The sequence below is a fragment of the Talpa occidentalis genome, unplaced genomic scaffold (assembly GCF_014898055.3).
Source record: "Talpa occidentalis isolate TD23 unplaced genomic scaffold, MPIMG_talOcc4v2.1 talOcc4.17, whole genome shotgun sequence".
NCBI lineage: Eukaryota > Metazoa > Chordata > Mammalia > Eulipotyphla > Talpidae > Talpa > Talpa occidentalis.
Genome location: NW_023601754.1, coordinates 43079044 through 43100786, shown reverse-complemented (window position 1 = coordinate 43100786; position 21743 = coordinate 43079044). Strand labels below are relative to the sequence as shown.

At 46.0% G+C, this 21743-nt stretch overlaps 1 protein-coding gene across 1 annotated transcript; it reads left to right on the top strand.

Annotated features, from left to right (window-relative positions):
* The first annotated feature begins 1812 nt into the window (after positions 1 to 1812).
* Positions 1813 to 20173, top strand: CEACAM1 (CEA cell adhesion molecule 1). The gene is made up of 9 exons (XM_037516693.2): positions 1813 to 2014; positions 2869 to 3231; positions 6888 to 7166; positions 7551 to 7805; positions 10068 to 10346; positions 15025 to 15148; positions 15849 to 15901; positions 16524 to 16555; positions 18333 to 20173. The coding sequence occupies exons 1-9, from the start codon at positions 1951 to 1953 to the stop codon at positions 18450 to 18452; spliced, it is 1569 nt and encodes a 522-aa protein (XP_037372590.1). The 5' UTR covers positions 1813 to 1950; the 3' UTR covers positions 18453 to 20173.
* Positions 20174 to 21743: the final 1570 nt, after the last annotated feature.

The following is a 21743-nucleotide window of genomic DNA, read 5'->3' as shown; positions in this document are numbered from 1 at the left end:
ACATGGCACAGCAGACCTCTCCTGTCTCTCCCGCTGCTCCCTTCAGCAGTGTATTTCCATCAATCCACTTGTTCTGCACCCTGCTCTGTCTCTGGTGAATCCTCTCACACCCCCGCCCCGCATCTCTGGCCCAGTTCTGGTATAAATAAAAATAAATCTTTTTTTAAAAATAAATAAAAGCTTGGGGCCAGAGAGCTCCTTCTGAAGCAGGACATACCCTCACCCCGGTCAACAGCTCTTCTGAGCTGTTGAGTCTTCTAGACACCTGTCCTCTCCATGGGCTCACCCTGAACTGGGATGCAGTTGGAAGTCTGGGACCTTGGTTGACTGGCCCCTCACTTGGAAGTCAGAGCCCACATCTGCAGAGGGCTCAGGGCCAACTACACCCTTGGAGTGGTCAGCATCTCTGGTGCCATCCTGACATTGCTTGCAAATCTCATGATGGACAGCAGGGGGAGGTATAGAGTAGGTGGCGTCCATGTCCACCCTGAACTCCAACAAACCCTCCGGTTCCTTACACAAGCCTGTTTTGTGGAGAGAGCCCTTCCTGGATCCTTAAGAACCTGTTCCGTCAGGGGACCATGTGGCACTACCCACTTCATCTCTTGCACCAATATGGGAGAGGCAGGGTGACCATAGGAGAGTCAGCAGGCAGAGGACAGAGGCCCCCAGAAGAGTGGGGAGAACACAGACAGGCTCTGAGTCACATGTCAGCCAATAGACACAAAAAGGGAGAGTGTCCCTGAAATGTGCCCCCAGGACTAGGGAACAAGAGCCCCAACCTTCCCCCAACCCTGTCCTTTTTTCCCAGGACATGAGGAAAACTACGTCTTCATAACAAGAATTGTAGCCTGGAAACAAGGAACAGGCTGATGACAGTGGAGTCCTTCAGAGACAAGGGGTCCCTCCCTAGTCATCACTCAGCTTTCTTATCGCAGAACCAACTCTCTGGAATAAGAAAGTCCCTTCTTCTGGGAGAAAATCCAACCTTCCCAGAACATGTGAGACACTGGGAAGACCCTGCACCCAGCTGAGTTTCTCTGTCACCAATGGAAATACTCCCTGAGTTTGGTGATGCGTGAGGTTTTGTGTGGTTTTAACAAACTGCAGGCCAGGATACAGCAGAGGCCTGTGATGGGGTGGGCAGGCCTCTTGGGGGCAGGGGTACCCATCAGTCTTGCTATTGAAAGTGGGCAGCACAGACCAGGATGTGCTCTCAGCATCACCCGAGAGCCTGTGAATGCAGACTGCCAGGTCCACCCCTCATTTGTTGAGTCAGAATCTGCATTTTTACAGAATCTACAGACCTTCCCTGAGTCCAGGACAGGGGGAGAGGCTCCCCAATCCCTAATTATGAGGTCTTACCTGGCTGGCTGGGCATCCAGCATCTACCAGGCCAGTATTTCTAAGGCGTCACCTGGGCAGTCATGATTTTTATAAAGTGCCATAGGTGATTCAGATGCACAGCAGAGGGGGCAACCCTGTACAAGATCCCTGATGTAGCCCAGAGGTTCCTGCTCTGAGGAAAGTCAGGTGAAAGAAGGCTTAGGTGGAAGCTACTATGGCTCTCCAATCTAGAGCTGTGGGAAAGCCCCAGACACAGAAATCCCAGGTTTACGCTTATGCAAAAGTGTGTGCCTTATATGTGTTTGTAGGTCAAACATTACAGTTGAAGATGGCAGAGGCTACAGTCATTTCTGGGGAACCAAAATGTAGACAGAAAGAAAATGGGAAGCTGGGGACAGGAGAGAGAGGAATGAGAGGAGGGGTAAAGGAGGGTAAAGACCCGCCTCCAGGCCACGTGACCTAACTAAGCCCTCCTGAGGAAGGAGGAGGCTCGGCACAGAGGAGGAAGCACCTCAGCGCTGACACTCAGGAGCAGCTGTGCTTGGGAGCCTTTCTGGAGCCCCAGGTCTTCTCTCAGAAGGTGCAGAGCAGGCAGCAGACGCCATGGAGGCGCCCTCAGTCCTTGGACATAGAAGCCGAGTCCCCTGGACGGGGCTCCTGCTGGCAGGTGAGTGTGAAGGATTCCTAGGAGAGGGTGAGAAGGAGAGTAGAGACTGCCTAGGGCCCCCTGGGAGGACAGGGCTCTGATAAAGGACAGAGGGCTTCTGTTTGGACCTGAGGGGAGAATATAGGGGAGCAGAGAGCATGGGTTCAGGACTCAGCAAGAGGAAATTCTCTTGGAATGAGGTGGTGAAGGTCAGAAGACTTCAATTGTTTTCTAAATTATTCATCACCAAGCAATAATTTTTAAAATCTGCTGCAAATAAAAGCAATTTAAATCAGGAGGTCAAGTCATAAAACAACACAAACAGCACTCTAAACATTGTCCTTGTTCATTACCTTTAGAAATGGACAAACACCAAGTCAAGGAGGCCTGGGGACACTCATTCATTCACCCACAGGGCCTGGGTGTCTGTCCCACCACTGGCGCAACAAGATCAGACAAGCCCCTGCCCTCATGGAGCTCAGGGCCCATGAGGAGGAAGACAGATAACAAAGATCTAGGTGCTGTCAGGTGCTGACAAGTGTGTTGAAAGGCACAGAGCAGGGAAAGGTCCTACAGTGAAGACAGAGGGTCTTCAGAGCAGGGTGAGGTCAGGGAGGCATCTCCTAAGGATGCCCCGAGGGTGAGCAGGTGGGGAAGGACACACAACTGGGGAGAGTATTCAAACAAAGGGAAGAACAAGGTCAGAGAGTCTGAAGTAATGGTGGTCATGCTGCTGACCCTGAACTTGTAAACACGTCACACACACACACACACACACAAACTAAGGGATTAAGAAACTGCTCAGTCTCTAAGCTTCATCTTCTCTTGACAACATAAGTCAAAATTTTTATCAATTTCTCTCATTTCGTTTCTAGTCTCACTCTCAACCTTCTGGATCCCGCCAGTCACTGCCCAGGTGACTGTTGAACCAGAGCCTGCTAATGTTGCTGAAGGGAAAGATGTTCTTCTGCGTGTCTACAATTTGTCAGAGGAACCTCTAAAATATGACTGGTATAAAGGAAAAGGTGTGGACAAAAGTCAAGCTATTATATCCTATAGATTAGACACTCAAAATACCATCCCCGGGCCTATGTACAGCAGTCGAGAGACTATATACCCCAGTGGATCCCTGCTCATCCGGAACGTTACCAAGAACGACACAGGAGACTACTATGTATTAGTTTTATACAATAATTCCTTAACCAGTGATGGAGAATCGGGACGGTTCCAAGTACTTGGTGAGTAAATTCCTCTTTGACTTCTCAGTTTCGGGTGGGGCACCTTCTGCTTCTCACACACAGGACTCACGGGCCTGGTTGTGCCTCATCCCCTCCAACTGTGTGTGAGGTTGGGGTTTGAGCATTTAGTTCAGGAAACAGAGTGGAGAAGGTTTATCAAGATTGAAGTCCTTAATCTAAATTCTGTCACCTCCCTGCAGGAGAGGGACCAGTGTGATGGAGCACCGCAGCAGAGGGAGGTCAGCCTCAGTTTAGACCCCTACCCCCACCCCCCACCCCCACCCCCCAGGTCTTTCCCGTGACCACAACCCTGGAAACACCCTGAAAGTCTTAGTTGAGGCCTGACCTGGGGAGCCTGGATCCTCAAGAGAAGCTCCATCCCAGGAAACCCCTGACCAGACCCTGTCCCAGGGCTCCTGACCCCAGTGACCCCGAGGAGGCCCTATCAGGGGTGGGATCTGTCCTCGTAGAAGGGGCTGCAGGATTTTCCTGAAAACCTGAGTCCTGAGGCCCCTGAGTGGGTCACCAGCCAGGGCCCAGCCCCAAGAGCCTCCTCTGGGCAGGGGAGACCCTGGTCCTTTGCCTGAGACTTGGCGTGGAGACTACAGGTCCCTGGTCATTAGCTGACAGCTCTGGGGACATAGGAGACCAGTGTTCCCAGGGAAGGATAGAGAAGAGAAGATTTTTCTGGAATCAATCCAGGGAGTCATTTATTTGGGCAGCTCCCCTATACAGGCCTCATCAGGTTATTGTGAAAGACTGAAGGTTCATTCACAGACATGGCAAGCCTGAGACTATTTGCCATTTACCCTATTTTATGGAGGAGGAACAAATTACAAGGAGAAAATGACTCTGGGTCACTCAGACCAGGACCCACATCAGAGTGACCCCAGGACCTGTCTGCAGTCACAGCCCCACCCTTTCCTCATGGTGGGGGGCATCTGTGGACCCTAAAACCAGCTGCTGGTTCAGATCCTTTTTTCCTGGGTCTCCCCAGCTCAGACGGAGAGATTCTGGTCTGGGGAGTGAGAGCAAATGGAAATATTTCCTGTTGACTCTAGAACTAAATGACCCGCATCCTCCATCAGTCGGTGCTGGGGGCCCAGGCCTCCCCCTCCTGGGGCCCACCCACACCTCCCTGCACTGGATGAGAAATCATTCATTGTTCCTTCCTGATGTGTTGGGGTCACACCCACTGGAACAAAGTGGGAAAGACATTCTTTGGTCAAATCTACAGCTGCAGCCACTCCCAACGTGGAACAAACTCTCAGTCTTTCTTTGATGAAGTACTGAATGAACGATTCATAATCTCATCTGACATTGGAGTGTGGATAGGTCCCCTGTCTCTCCAGGAACTGGGACCAAAACCCCATCCTCTGATCACCTGCCCCTAAAGCACCCAGGTTGCCCATGTCAGAATGACTCAGGGTTGCTCATCCTGGGAGGGTCTCAGACTGCCTGGCTCCTGCATCTGAGCTGTTGGACATTCAGTTTTTTTTTTTTCTTTAAAGATTTAACGATTTATGCATTCAAGAGCTGGGGTAAGAGGATTCACCAGACACAGAGTTGGGAACAGAATAGGCAGATTGACCGTAGTACACTGCTGAGGGGAGCAGCGGGTGAGTTAGGAGAGGTCTCCTGCGCCATGTGGGTCTCTCTCTGGCTGGCCAGGGATCGAATTCGTGCTGCAGAGGCTGCGGATTGCTTCATAGTGTGGTGTTTAACCCTTCGAGCCACCAGGGAGGCCTGGACATTCAGGTCTTTAAAGCCATGTGTAACACGCAAGATCACTGACATGAATTCTCTACTCTCTGCTCTTTTCAACTCCCTCATCTCCACCTTCATTCTAGGCAGCACTACCTCTGCTCTGCACTGCTTCCTCCATGCTGAAGCCTCCCCCAAATACACCCACTGATGGCTGACCGCCATGTTCCTTTTCCACTAACAATATAGCCAAGCTCACCTTCCTGTATAGTTGAAAATAGCACACAATCAGTAGAAGCAGTCCTTGGAGTCTCCATTACAAGCCACAAAATAGAACACACCATGTGGCAGGGATGTTAACCCCTTAATCCTTTCTACATGACTCAACCAGGGAGAGAGAGTAAGGGAGAAGGACAGGTCTGCAGTCCCCAGAACCTCACAGGCTCATTTCCCCTATTTGACCTCCTGGTCCTGCTGCGAGGCTCCTATCCCTCCCAGGAGCAACCCAGACCTTCCCGGGAGGTGGGGGGCAGTCAGGCCCTTTGCCCTCTGACTGGTCCCTGCCCATTTCACACACACATGGGTGTTCATGATGATACCTTGACCACAGTGTGAGTACCCTGGGACCTGAGACCCACCAGCCGCATCCTTTCATCTATATGCTGTCCACCGCAGGTGAATTTGAATCAAACTCTAGTTGTGTTTCCTGAACACAAGAGAAAAGAAAGCACATCAAAGGCCAATGTGGGGTCTCCCCTGACTATTCACAGAATTGCTGACAGGGACTCCACTCTAAATGTATTACATCATACAGCATTTCAAATAATGTGGTGTCATTTCTCCCTTTATCCAACAAGACAGCTCTCACTACCCCCCAGACGAGTCTGTCCTCTTAGCAGGACTCAAGTGTCTCTACCTAGGAGTCACTGTTTCACACCGATGTCAGCATCTTCCTCTTATCAGCATCTGATCCTGGCTGGACTGCAGATCAGGGTCTAAGGCCTCAGAGTGAACTCCAGGGAGAATCCTCCAGAAACTGCTCAGAATCTTTGTGGATTTAAGAACAATTTTCACATATTCTCTCACAATTTTACTTCTCCACATTCTGTGTCACTTAACTGCCAAACACAAAGGGCTCACAAGGCCAGAGTCTCAGCAGGTTCGTGTCTCACTGTCCACGAGTCACTCCTCCATGTGGCTGTTGTCCAAGAGGATTTCAGGAGGGACCAGCAGGGCTGTCAGCTGCTCTCAGAGAGGAGACATGAAAGTCCAAGGACAGAGGACCTGGCTCTGCTGCCAAACAGCTCCCACGGTCCCCTCACTCTGTTCTAGAACTTTCCTTGGACTCTGCTTTTTCCTTCTCTGATCACTGACCTTTCAGTCACATCACTACCTGGCAGAAATGCCCAGCTCACGGCCTGAGGCTGACCTGACCACCAGGCTGGCCCCTGGTCCCAGTGTCATTTCTGCTCAAACCCCCATGTCTAGACCCTGCTGCCTCCACTCTCGGGGTCTCAGGGCTGTGGGTGGCACCTCCTTACCCAGCTCTAGGAATCCCTGGGAGAGAGGCCTCAGTGAAAACACATCTCAACCCAGCAGTGCAGGCCTGTGTGGCTGGAGGGACCCAGCACCCCTGCCCCAGGTGAGCACAGCAGGTCCAGGCGTCACTGCTCAGTGACGACCAGCAGGAGCTGGGACTCTGACTCCCGACCTGGGTTCCGTGTTAAGCCTTGACACTGACCTGACACAGAGAAGGTCTGTCCTTGTCATCATGGAGCAGGCGGCCTCACGCTCTGAGCTCACACCCTCCTGCATTTGTCTGGAGACACACACCCGCCTTGTGCTTAATGACTCAGGCTGGCCCAGAGGTGAGAGATGCCAACTTTGGTGTAGGATGCCATTGCAGGATTCAGGGGTACCACCAGAAAATGTTCTCTCTGTTCCCTGCTCAGAGGAGTTACCCAAACCCAACATCACAAGCAACAACTCGGACCCTGTGGAGCACAAAGACACTGTGGTGTTAACATGTGGACCTGAGACTCCGGACACAACCTACCTGTGGTCCATCAACAGCCAGAGCCTCCCGGACAGTGATAGGATGCAGCTATCCAAGGACAACCGGACCCTCACGCTACTCCGTGTCACCAGGACTGACACGGGACCCTATGTGTGTGAGACCTGGAACCCAGTGAGTGCCCACCGCAGCGACCCATTCACCCTGAATGTTCTCTGTGAGTAACCCCTGTCCCGACGCGGCCGGGGCTGCCCCACACCCACACAGCCAGAGCCCAGGCCCCATCATTCCCCTCAGATCCACGTGCACGGCCCTCCCCTGGACACCCGGGCTGGTCATGACTGCCTGTCACAGGCAAAGCCAGGCAGCCCCAGCCCTGACCCAAGAGTAGGAGGGGGGCTGCTCCTGGGCTGGGAGACTCGGGGTCCACAAACTGATGGAGGAGCAGGGGAATGTCTCAGACTCAGGAGCCGACCTCGGGGGTTGTGGGACTTTTTGAAACAAGGTGAGATCCACTCAGAAGGACACTGAGACCCTTGTACAGCCTAGCAGGCCCCTCCCTCTGATGACATCATGTGTGGCTTTATTGTCTTTGCTCCAGATGGCCCGGACACCCCCACCATCTCCCCCTCAGAGTCCAATTACCACACAGGGCAAGTTCTCAACCTCACCTGCCATGCCGCCTCTCACCCACCCGCACACTATTCCTGGCTGATCAATGGGAGTCATCAGCAGTCCACACAGGTGCTCTTTATCTCCAACATCACTAAGAGTAATAGTGGATCCTACACCTGTCTTGCCTACAACAACGCCACTGGACTCAATAGTACCACAGTCAAGGTTATCAGCGTCTCTGGTAAGTGGCTCCCTGGACCGTCAGCACCAGACTCGAGGGTGGAGTCTGCTGGTTTCCAGAAACGAGCCTGGAACAAGCTACCCCAGGCCTGTTTCCATGAATAGACACAAATCCCAAATCCCAACTCTGTCCCTGAGCCTTCCTAGTACACTTGTGCAGACTCTGCCTCCTCTGCTTTCTTTCTTTCTTCTTCTTCTTTTTTTTTTTTTTTTTTTTTGTGTGTGTGTGTGTGTGTGTAGAACTGGAGTATAGGCCAAGGTGTGGGGAGGTAAAGGACAGAGTGGGGAGCAGAACAGGCAGACTGACTGAAATGCACTGCTGAGGGGAGCAGCAGGCGAGACAGGAGAGGTCTGCTGTGCCCTGTGTGGTTAGCTCCCTGGCCAGGAGTTCAAGCCATAGCGGTGACAGAGTTGAGACTTAACCCCTAGGCCACCAGGGAGGCCAACTCCCCGTGCTTTCTAAAGGTGGATGCTGATCCAGCCTGGAGTGAGGAAGGGGTTCTCTCCACCCCACAATGCACTGTGATAGAGCAGTCTTCACAGTGGGGAAGGAACAAGGACCTTCAAGGTCAAGCAGCTTCTTTTTTTGTAACTAACATGACCCTTCTGTCATCTTTTTATTTTCTCTTACCAAATTCATTTGCTATAAGAATCACACAAGCTCACTTCTTTTTCCCCAAAAGAGAGGCTGAAACCTCCTCTAAGAAAGTAAGGGCAGGGGCCTCCCCTGGTGGCGCAGGCGGTTGAGCACAGCGCTGTGAAGCTGTCCGCAGCCTCTGCAGTGCAGGTTCGATCCCAGCTGGCAGGTGAGGGTCCCACATGGTGAGCAGACCTCTCCTGTCTCGCCCACTGCTCCCCTCAGCAGTGTATTTCAGTCAGTCTGCCTGTTCTGTTCCCTGCTCTCTCTCTGGTGAATCCTCTCACCCTCCCACGGATCTGGCCTGTACCCCAGTTCTTGTATAAATAAATAAATGAATAAATAAATAAATAAATCTTTAAAAAGGAAAGGTAGGGCAGGACAGATCCCTGTTCTCTCTCTGCTCCTGGCTCCATTACAGACTGTGTTCTGCTACCATCTGTGAGGGACTAGGGCACAGAAGAAAGTGTATCAGCTGCCTTTCTTGAATCTGCAAAATTATGTGAACAATCAAAGTCAGAGTCTTTGTCAGGACAGACAGAAGTGAAATGAAGACTGAGCCCCCAGGCAGACTCCCCCAAGTTGCATCTGGCTCTGAAGTTACCAGCAGCTATATGACCCTGTGTGACACCAGCACATGTGATATACAGAAGGAGAACAGTAAATAATGATGTACACTTGGAAAAATAGGTAGCTATTCCCAAGAAGTACCTTTATGGGATAAAGGAACAGCACCAAAAATGCACAGTTTATAGAGAGGGCTGAGAATGCCAGTCTTTTCTAAAAACTATGATCACTTCTCTCTGGAGATTTCCTTCTTTGTAATATTCAAACCACAGGCCAGGAAATGAAAGTCCTACTCAAACTGAGGAAACCTTTGGATTGGAACTCTTCCAGGTCCTAAGATCACTAAAACTGCCTGGATCGTTCTCATTCTCTAATAATTTTTTAAAAGGAAATACCTTCCCTTCTCTACCATACTAGAAAGGGTTCTGATTTTATGTAGTCACAGAAAGCTCCAGGAAAAGGTCAAAGAAAAGTCAATGGAAGGGCCTCCCTGGTGGTGCAGGCGGTCGAGCGCTGCACTATGAAGCTGTCCGCAGCCTCTGCAGCACGGTTCCATCCTGGCCGGCCAGCGAGAATCCCAAGTGGTGCAGCAGACCTCTCCTGTCTTGCCCACTGCTCCCCTCAGCAATGTACTTCATCAGTCTGCCTGTTCTATTCCCCACTCTGTCTCTGGTGAATCCTCTCATCCTCCCACGCATCTGGCCTGTACCCCAGTTCTTGTATAAAAATAAATAAATCTTTAAAAAAAAAGATCAATGGGAGAGAAATGCCTCTGGATCATGAGGCTGCTGGACATGGTGCTAAGAAGAAGATCTTGTGCTCATACTACAAAGATGCGCAGGGGACTAGTCAGGGATCAACCTGGGGTCACCTGAAGCCAGAGGAGAGGTACAGCCCTGTTCATCACCTGAACAAAGATATTCAACCTTCTGTAGAGGTCGGGGTCATCCTGTGACCTTTATCAGCCTCCCTGTGGCCTGTGAGGGGCTGAGATCTGAGGAAGGAGAGTGGCCCTGGCCCCAGGCCCACTCTCTCACTCACTTCCACTGTTTCTGACAGTGTCATTGGCACAGCCCTTCATCCAAGCCAACAGCACCCACCTCACTGAACATAAGGACAGCGTGGCCCTGACCTGCATCACAAGAGACACTGGGATCTTCATCCTGTGGCTCTTCAATAACAACAGTCTGCAGCCCACAAACAGGAGGATGCTGTCTGAAGACAACCGCACCCTCACCATCAGCCCTATCATGAGTGAGGATATTGGGGAGTATCAGTGTGAGGTCTCCATCGGGGACATTGCTGTCAAAAGTAGCCCCTTCACTCTGACTGTGATATGTAAGTGACACTTTGCCCCATCTTTATATCTTCCTGGGAGGAAGGGTATGCAAAATGAGTAGAAATTAGTCGAGGCAGAATATCAATTGAGAGATATCATTAAGTTAACAGAATGGCAAAAGAATAAGAGCTTGGTCTCTGAATCAAATCAGTTTCTTATACTGACTATGGTGTTTACTGTACAACTTGCACGGTCCTTTTTTTTCTGTTCCAAAAATATAGGTAAGATTTGCTACTTCGCCCATTTTTAAGTACACAATGCAGAGGCTTTAAGTGCACTCATATGGTGATGCAATCATTACTACTATCCATTTCCAGGCCTTTTTGTCTTATTGGACTAAAATTCTGCACATTAACTCCAACTTCCCACCTCAACCCCTGTTCTACTTTCTAGCTCTATAAATGTGACTATTCTAGGCACCTGGTAGAAGTGAAATCATAGATTCTGTCCTTCTGTATCTGGCTTATTTCCCTTGAAGTAGTGTTCAAGGTTCATCCATCGGATGGCATGCATCAGAGTCACAACTTTTTAACGCTGAATAATATTCCCTTATATGTACATCTCACATTTTGTTTATTATTCACCTGTATGTGAACTTTTGGGTTGTTTCCACATTTTAACTGTTGGAACTAATGCTGCAGTGAACATGGGTGTGCAAATATTTGCTTAAGTCCCAGTTCTCAATCCTTTCTTTTAAAAAGATTTATTTATTTATTTATGTATACAAGAACTGGAGTACAGGCCAGAAGTGTGGAGGGTGAGAGGATTCACCAGAGACAGAGTGGGGAACAGAACAGGCAGATTGACTGAAGTACACTGCTGAGGGGAGGGGCAGGCGAGCCAGGAGAGGTCTGCTACACCATGTAGGTAGCTACCTGGCTGGGGATCGAAATTGTGCTGCAGTGGCTGTGAACAGCTTCATAGGTTTCGTCTTAACTCCTTGCGCCACCAGGGAGACCCCCAGTTCTCAATTCTTTGGGGTATATACCCTGAAGCAGAATTGCTGAATCAAAGGGTAATTCTTTGTTCTATTTTTTATGAATTGCCACAACATTTTCCACAATGGTTGCACATTTTACATTCCCACAAGCACAGAAATTGCACAGAAGTTCCAATTCTCTGCATCCTTACCAACACATGTTGTTTTTGTCTGTTTCTCTTATAATAATCATTCTAATAGGTGTGAGGTGGTATATCATTGTGGTTTTGATTTGAATTTCCCTAATGACTGGTGATGTTGAGCATATTTTCATGTGTCTATTGGCCACATGCATATCTTCTTTGGAGAAATTTGTACAAGGTCTTAATTGGGTTTATGTTGTTATTGGGTTGTATTCTTTTAAATAGTCTGGATATTAATCCCTTATCAAACATGATTTGCAAATATTTTCCCCTACTCTGTGTATTGTCTTTTCACTTTGTTGATAGTTGTCCTGTGATGCACAAAAGTTTTTAATTTTGATGAAGTCCATTTACCTTTTTGTTGTTATTGTTGCCTATGTTTTGGTTTTCATGTCCAAGAAATCATTGCCAAGTTTGAAGTCATGAAATTTTCACCCCATGTTTTCTTCTAAGAGTTTTATAATTTTAGCCCTTAAATCTAGGTATTTGATCCATTTTTGAGCTAATTTTTGAATATGTGTTAGGTAAGGGTTCAACGCCATTCCTTTGCAAGATATTCATTTTTCCCAGCACCGTTTGTTGGAGAGAAAATGTCTTCCCCAATTAATGGTCTTGGCACCCCCGTCCACAATCACTCTGACAATATATGCTGGGGTTTATCTTGGGATCTCTACTCTGTCCACTGTTTCTATATGACTGGCTTTATGCTAGCACCACACTGTTTTGGTTACTGTAGCTCTGTGGTAAAATTTTGAAGTCAGAAGTGTGAGTCCTCTGACTTGTTCTTGTCTTCAGGTTTGTTTTAGATGTTTGGGATCTCTTGAAATTTTGTATAAATTTCAGGATGGGGAATGGAAAAATTTTTAGATTGGCATTTTCTATTTTTGCAAAAAAAAATTGTCATTGGTATTTTGATAGGGATTGCATAGGAGCTGTAGGTCATTTTGGGTAGTAGCGCCATCTTAGCAATATTTACTCTTCTAATTCATGAAAACAGAATGTCTTTCCATTTACTTAGGTCTTTAATTTCAGTAATGTTTTATAGTTTTACAATGTATGAGTCTTTCACTACTTTGATTAAGTTAATTCCTAAGTTTTTTATTCTTTTTAATGCTGTTGTAAATAGAATTATTTTCTTAATTTCTTTTTCAAACTGTTCATTGCTAGCATATAGAAATACCACTGATTTCTTGCATGTTGATTTAATATCCTGCAGCTATGCTAAATTTGGTTATTGGTTCTAAACAGGTTTTTTTTGTGTGTAGACTCTTCAACATTTTCTACATGTAAGTTTATGTTATCTACAAACTAGTAACATTTTACTTTCTTCCTATTTGGATGCCTTTTATTTCTTGCCTAATTTCATTGGCTATTACTTCCAATACCACTTTGAATAGAATTGGCAAAAGAAGGCACACTTGCCTTGTTCCCAGTCTTAGAGGGAAAACTTTCATTCTTTCACCACTGAGGATGATAGCTATATATTTTCACGTATGTCCTTTATGATGTTGAGGTAGTTTCCCTCTATTCCTGGTTTTTAGTATTTTTATCATGAAAGCATGCTGAATTTGGTTTAATGCTGTCACTGAGTCAATCTCCTTACTTGTTATATGTCTATTCATTTATTTCTAATTCCTCATGATTAACCGTAGTAGGTTTTGTGTTTTAGAAATTTGTCCATTTCATCTAGGTCATCAAATGTGTTGGTACACAATTACTCATAATATTCTTATAATTCTTACTAAATTTTTATAAGCTTAATAACAATTTCCCCATTAATTTCTTTTTTTTTAAGATTTATTTATTTATTTATTTATTTATTTATTTATACAAGCACTGGGTACAGTCAGAAGCGCAGGAGGGCGAGATAATTCACCAGAGCCAGAGCAGGGAGCAGAACAGGCAGAAGGACCGAAGTACACTGCTGAGGGGAGCAGTGGGCGGCAGGAGAGGTCTGCGCGCAATGTAGGATCCTCGCCCGGCAGCCAGGGATTGAACCGTCACTACAGAGGCTGCGGGCAGCTTCGCAACCCAGCGCTCAAAAGCTGCGTCACCGGGGAGGCCCTCCCCATTAATTTCTTATTTTAATAATCTGAATTTTTTTTAAGTCAATCCAATTGAAGGTTTGACAATTTCATTCATCTTTTATGGAGAACAAACTTTTAGTTTTATTGATTTTCTCCAGTCTCTATTTGTTTATTTTCATTCTAACCTTCATTATTTCATTCCTCCTAGCAACTTTGGATTTAGTTTGTTCTCTTTTTAGTCTCAAGTTGTAACGTTACATTGTTGATTTGAGATCTCTTTTTTAATGTATTTCTATTACAGATTTTGTGCATAAGATTTCTTAACTTCTCTGAGCCTCATATTCCTCAACTGAAAATTAATAAGCTTCGTGGTATTGGTTTAGAGACTTAATGCAGTAATCAATTAAATCCTCAGCAAAATGCCATACACAGACGAAATAGTCCATAAATGTTATTTGTTATTATCACTACTACTATCATTAGCCTCTATGAAGTCAGACAGCCCTAGAGCTAAATCCCAGATCCACTTCTTAGTAGCCATATAACTTTGGGTAAATTTTTCATCACTCTAAGACTCATTTGTAAAATGGAAACAATATCTATCTAACAGGATTTTTATGTGAATCAAATGACATATGGGTAAAATATTTAGCAGAGTCTGGCACATAGTAAGTAACTCATAGTAACAGCTAGTATTAGTAATCAGTCTTTATTTGACTGGTAAGAGCAATAGAAATAAAAAAAGAAGAACCAGATGCCAAAGGTATTATATATTGGGGGTGGAAGAGAAGCATAACAAACCAAGCTACTGGGACATTGTTACTGATATGGGAGATCAGACCACAGTGCATCTATGATCCCTGTGAAGGAGAAAGAAAAGGAGGTTGTAGCTTGCAGTACAGTTTTAAAAGCCATCCATCAGGAGAAGTTTGAGCAAAAGCTCAAGATTTCTCACAGAATTTTGATTGCTTTCATTTCCCTACTTGAACCTGTATTCCTTAAGGAAAAAAGCAGAGGCGAGTTCACGGTCAAGGTGCCCCCACTGTAAAATAATGTCACCTCCATTCATTCTTCTTCCCTTATCTGTGATAAGTGTGGTTTCTTACACAGGAGGTGGTGGATTCAGGGTGCGCTAGCCTGGACCTTCTATCAGTTACGTCCCACCACACAAACCCGAGAGGCACACATTTGTGGCTACCACAGCCATTACACAGAAAAATTGCAACCATGAAAAGGTGGAAAGTTATAACATACCAAATAGCTATGCAACTTTCTCATATTTCCAAAGCCTTGAAAAACATATGCGTGCACAAAGGCCAGGGTGGACTGAGGCAAGCCTGATCACCAACCTAGAAATACAGTGAGAGAGAAAAGGGCTGCAAAGAACGTGAGCTGCTCGCCTAAAAGCAAACTTGCCTCACAGAAAAAGTAGAACAAGTAGAGACTACTCATCAGAGATGCTTCGCAAGGCACCACACTGTAAAATAATGTCACCTCCATTCATTCTTCTCTTTTCTTTCTATACCAGCTGCTGAGCCTGGGTCTCCTGGCCTTTCCCCTGGAGCTATCGCCGGCATCGTGATTGGAGTCCTGGCTGGAGTAGCTCTGATAGGAGGCCTGGGGTACTTTCTGTATCGCAAGAGGACTGGAGGGTAGGATGCCCTTTCTTACTCTGCTTTCCAAGGCTAATCGCCACGCTTGGAGAGGGACAGAAACTTTCCCTCTGTCCCTGGTCCTGAATCTGCTCCTCTTCATTCCTAAACTTCTGCTGCTTTGCACTAATTCCTGGGAGTCTCTTCTACCCTGCTCTTTATGCTTCCTGTACCCAGCAGTCTCCTGGACATGCTTATTCATATCCCCATCTGGTTTTGAGGGGCTGATACAATTGTATTCCTCAGACCCCCAATTAGGGAACCCAATTTCAAGAAGGAAACAAATAAGGAAATGAAAGAAGCAGGATAAAGTGAGTTGTGTGCTGTCAACCACAGTAGCAGGAGGAGGGAGGGACAGGATAGAAAGAGAACCTAGAAAAAGCAGAAACAAGCAAAGTCCTCTTAGGCAACAAATATAGTGAGGAAAAAAATAGCATGTACCTAAAAAGGGGAAATTAGGTAGAAGTAGATTCAGAGGCAGTGATAGAGGATGGACCTAAGGACGCAGGCACGGAGTGAATTAGATGGGATCACAGGCGGATGGAAGAAGGAGGCAGTAAGAAGAAAGGCAGTACCAACCATGGTCTAAACGAACACTGAGGAGTCCCAAGGAATTATCTGCTGACATTGTCTTCCCTAATTCAAGGGGCAAAGATCCTATGCTTGGGAACAGCAGTCACAGTGTTTGATATTTATTTAGGACAATCGACCATCGTGATCTCACAGAAAACAAACTCTCAGCCTCCAGTCACAGTAAGTAAAGCCACTCACCCTGAGAGCTGATGTGTTCTACCACATGCCCTTCCCTAGGAGGAAAACCTGGATTCCCAAATCACTCCCCACCTCTGGATTTTCAGAGGAGATCTCCATTGCCCAACCTTCAGTTGACTTAGGTCTTTGACACCCTTCTAGCCACAGAAGATTCCCCTGGGACACAGCCCCAGAGAGATGCTCCCTCCACCTAGCCCAGGCAGGCCATTTCTTCATCCTCACTCCTCCCCTCTCTTGCCTCTAATACGGATGTGGGCACTCTCCTTTGGTGAGACTTCCCCTGCATTGTGGTGCTCTGGGTGCTGTGGGCTTCAATGTGCCTTCTCACCACTGGAGGCTGTTGCTGAGAAACACATCTGGACAAAAAGCAAGGCCTTGTGAACTGGGAGAAATCAGAAGTGCACTGAGGTCTCTGTGGCTCTGTTCCTGTCCTGCTCTGATACTAACATCCAGGTCTAGACAAGACTCTGAGGGGGCATCACCCCATTTTACCCTCCTCCCACCAACTGCCACCTCCTTCAGCTAGAAATCTCAGCCTTAGAACACTGCTTGTTCTAAGGCTGTCTGTCTTCATGGATTGGTAACTCCACTTTTGCCTCCCCAGGTCAGGATCATTCTGACAACTTAACTAACAAGGTAAGCACAACCAGTTTCACTGGCTTTGTTTCCTTGTGGAAATACCTCTGTGAAGAATGGGTTATTCTGCAAGTACAAAATTTCAGATTGAGTTTGGGTTAAAGTTCCTCAATGCAGCAACAAAGAAGTATTAGCTAATTATGCCCACAATTCTCCCTCAGCAAGAATGTGATGTGCTGTCCCCATCCCGTGACTCAATACTGGCTGTGACTTAGTAGTTCTGCAACCTGGTCAATTTAACATTTTTGATGCTCAACATTGTCATCTCTAAAATGGGCATCCTGACTATTTTAAAGAGAAGTTGAAGGAATTACAGGCAGTAACAAATATAAAGCCCAGCACCATGTCCATGCTAAGAGGCAGTGTGACCATTTTCCCTCCTCGACCTTAAATCTGACCCTACTTTTGTCAAGGATAATTTCCATTTGGTAGTATGTCATTGTTCCTTTACTTCATAATAGTTTTACAGATTTTTTTCTCCTCTTAATCTTTCTTTTATTATTTTTTAAAATTTATTTATTTATACAAGAACTGGGGCACAGGCCAGAGGTGCGGGAGGGTGAGAGGATTCACCAGAGACAGAGTGGGGAGCAGAACAGGCAGACTAACGAAATACACTGCTGAGGAGAGCAGCGAGCAAGACAGGAGAGGTCTGCTACGCCATGTGGTTTGCTCCCTGGCCAGCCGGGGGAAAATGAACTCGTGCTGCAGAGGCTGCGGACAGCTTCATAGGTTGCGCCTTAACCCCTTAAGCGACCAGGGAGGCCCTCATCTTAATCTTTCAATAGACTACACATATACTGAAAAGTGCTTAAATCATAAATACCTTGTAACAACATTTGAATTGTTCCCAAGTTGAACAGACCCATGTAAGAAGTAACCAAATCAAGAAATGAAACATGTCATCAGCACCCCCTCACTTCCCTCACTTCCCTCCAAAGACAAGCCATTACCCTGACTTCCAATGCATTAAGTTAGTTTTGCCTGTTTGTGCTCTCATGTAAATAAAAAATAAACTAGCATGTCCTTATATACATCTCTTTCTTTTTATATTTTTTCCTTTATTTTTTATATTAATTTTTTAATTTTTTACATTATTGTTCATTTTTTAACAATATTTGCTTCCCCCCACCCCCTCAGGTATAGTCCCCATAGTTTCCTTCACCAATGTACCCGTGCACCATCACCTCAGTCCCCTGTGTTCCTCCCTCTCTCCCTCTGATCTCTCTCCCTCCTCCTCCCCTGCAGTATGTCTCTGATTTATAATTGTCCATTTTTGCTTTGTTGTGTTTTGTACTGTTATTATTTTTTTACACTGATGTCTTATTGGGTTCCCCTACATTCCTGCTGTAAGTGAAACCATCCAATATTTTTCTTTTTCCTTCTGGCTTATTTCACTGAGCATAATTCCTTCTAGTTCCATCCACATTGCTGCGAATGGCATGAGTTTATCTTTTTTGATTGCTGAATAATATTCCATTGTGTATATACATCTCTTTCATTCAAAATTGTTTTGTGAGATTCGTCCACACTGTCTTTTGCATTTGCAGTTTGTTCATTCTCATTTCTGTATCATTGTATGTCACTGTATAAATCCCATAACCACCCTCTTCTAACCATCATTCAGAAGGATTCACAAGCAAAGATAATGGTAACAAACGCCCCTCTTCAAAACTGCAAGTTTCAAAGTGATGATAGATGTGGTGCTAAATACACTAGACCAGGTGAGGGCCCAACCTGGACACTGATTTAACTGACCTCTGCTCATGCCTTTCAGACGGATGAAGTTGCATATTCTTCTCTGACCTTCAATGCCCAGGGATCAAAGACACCAGTTTCATCCTGCCCATCCCCAGCAGCCACAGAAACGGTTTATTCAGAAGTAAAAAGGAAGTAATGCAATGGTCCTGCTCACAGCACTGCTGATTTGTTCCAAGTTTCTCACCTGGACTCCAGAGGAGATCCCTTTACCCTCAGGGAGAAGAAGAAGCCTCTTTCCTCCCTGCACCCTCCTCAGGTGGCCTCTCCAGGCTGCCTGGTCACAGACACTCCCTTCAGGGTCAACAGATGAAAGGGAACATCCTGGAGTCTGCAGGAAACCCAACCTCCTCCTCTCTGAAATTGGGCAAAACAAATTTAGGGAGACAGTTGTCAGAACCTCCTGCCCCTCCCCTCCCCAGATCCAGACTTGTTTTAATCGTACCTATCCAGAGCACACTCATTCATCCCCACCAGGGTCCTGTGCTCTCTGAGGGTAACCTGAATTTGCCATCATCTTGAGAGTTCTGACATCCATGTGCCTGAAAAGAAGAGATAAAAAAAGTAAAACTAAAAGCTCTGTCTCTCCAACACCCAGTATGAACCCACCCTCTACAGGAAAGCAAATATGTAACCAAATCTGAAGTGGAAAATTCTCCACCTTTGCCACTGTCAGTGTTGTCTGCCCATAGGAACAGGCGTCTGGGAATCTTGCTGCTTAGCTAAAATACCGACTAGAAACAACTGGGAAAACTATTTGCCAAGGTACACAGGCGATTCCACATGAGAAAAGCACATGTGTTTTGGCAACTTTACGGGCTTTACTCAGAGATATGCCCACAAAGGGAGGGGTTACAACTTTAGGGGGCAGTGGCTCTTTCAATAGAGACAATTGCTGGGAATTTGAGAAAGGAATTTGAGCACTATCCTTCACAAATCATTTAAGTGATTGTTAAACAATGCATATTTTAGGGGGTTTCCTGAGACATTCTGCCATTTTAATGTTACCAACTGCTTATTTATGTAAAACGGGTTGTTTTTACTTAGCTGTTTCAGCAGACTACCTTAAGTGAAAGAAGCCACTCAAACTCCACAGGTCCCCTTGGCCAGAAACTCCTCAAAGCTCTTTTATCAGGGACTACAAATAAAAAAGAAGCAGCAGCTTTCCTCACTCATGGTTAGAAATAGGTCTAGCTCAGCTTCCGAGCACCTCAGCCCCATCATCAACCACCATTCTGTTCCTCACTTCTGCCCATGTGTGTTCTCTCTGCCCTCCTACCTACTTTCTCAGGAGACTTGGCCTCTGCTAAGGTGTATTTGAAGTGGGAACAGAAGAGTGTCACTCAGGCTACTAGCATGTGGAACCTAGAAAGCTGCACTGGAACTGATGTTCCTTAGGACACTAGGGCGAAGAGAAGGTGCCAGAACACAAGGGGAGAATTTTAACTGGTCAGAGGCTTCCTGGACAGCCTCTGTAATATGCTTTCTCCCATGGGGTCGATGAGTCCAATGTAGCAGAATACAAAGGGAGGGCAAGAGGAGAGGCAAATGACTTTCCCGCCCAGCCTCCTCCTCCTTACACACAGATGGACTCTCCTTGGGGCTGGCGAGAAAGATTCTGTTCTGTATTACTTGATCTCATGTTGTGCCTAACCCTCCCAGAAAGAGAGTTAATCATGAGCTCTCTGTACTCAGGTGCCTCCCCCAGGGTTTTCTAACCCTGACCCAGACTGTCTATACTTCTCTCATCCATGTGATTTGGTGTTATTTAACTTTGCCTGACTCAGGCCATTCCTGGTCTAGATGTAAGATTTATGGCATATTTATAATAAAAATGGTGTATCATGCATCGACACGCTGCCTCACAGTTGCTACTACTTAAGACAATGACTTCTTTACTGGGAATCAGGGTCAGTCTATTTCTAAGTCTGCAGATACTTGATCTAGAAATCTGGGACTTGGCTAAATTCATTGCATATCTGCTAACAAAGTGACTGTTTAGAAGCAATGGCCATAGCTCCAACCTGCCTCAGAAATCTGCGATTTCCCTCTTGGGAAGAAGATGATGTTGAAACTGTGCTCATGATCATTTTCCATTCTGCTTATCTTGTAACAACAGAAGAGTGGGCTTGCAACCATGGGACAAAAATACCCCTACCTATTTGAAACAAAGGGAGAAAGGGGGTTTTCATAAGTTAATAAGTGGTGTTTCAGAGCCAGGCCCAGAAGAGTGTTTGCTGTCCTTGAGGTGACCTCCCACTACCCAGACTGAATACAGCCATAGAAGAGGGACTTCAGGTAGATGGACATTCAGAAGCTAGAAGCATGCAGTTTTGCTGTAGTTCTGAATCCAAATTTGAGTTACACCACATTAGCAGGAAGTAGCCAGTCAGACTCTACCAACTTGCATTTTCTATATTTGTTCCTCAACCCCATAATACCGCCCAAAGCCCCATCCTCGGGGAGACTGACTTGAGAGCCTTGCCCCTCGTCTGTCTCCTGCCATGTGACCTTGCATTAAACCTTCCCCAAAGCTGGTGGCATGGCTTTTGGCTTCTATGCCATCAGGTAGCAGGCCCAGTACAGACAACAATTTCACGAGTAAAAGATGCTCCAGTATCTGTATTAAGCATAGATCACATTCCCACACACCAGTCCATTAGGTCCAGTCCTACAGGTCCAGTCCTACAGAAATTTCTCTAGCACCTTCTCTCTTTCTTGTCTCCAGTTCCTTTATTCTGAATTCAGACATCATTAATTACTAATGCCTATTCTTGGACTTCATGTGAATGATATCATAGTATATGTTCCCTTGTGCCTGGCTTCTTTTGCATAAATAATGCTTTGGAGATTAATCCATAGTGTTTTAGCAGCAATTTGTGCCTTTTTAATTGCTGATTAGTAGTCCACTGTTTGGTTTTACTACAGTCCGTTTAACCATTCACAAGTTGATGGATATTTTCCACTTTATAGTTATTATGAACAATACTGCTATCAACATTCAACACTGGCGTAGAGATCTACTTTCATTTCTCTGGGAGCTTTTCAAAATACACAAGACTATGTCTTCAGACATACTGTGTCACCTTCTTCAGGGATGATCTATAGATGTCCATAGCTTGAAAAAGTCTCATAGATAATTCCTGATTTATACTCTTAGGTAAGAACCACTGCTTTTTTTTTTTTTTTTTTTTGGCCTCATCAATATTGCCATTTATTTATTTTTTTAATATTTTATTTTATATAATTCTTACATCATTTTTCAACTTTGTACAATGTATGCATTTTCATTTTGGTTATATTCCCCATACAGTTGCACCCCCCCTTATTTTGACTCTAGTTCTTCCTTTCCCCTCCCCTCTCTTTTCCCCCTCACCCCGTAGTGTGTCTCTGGTTTATAGTTGCTTGTTGATTTTGATTATTACTTTGC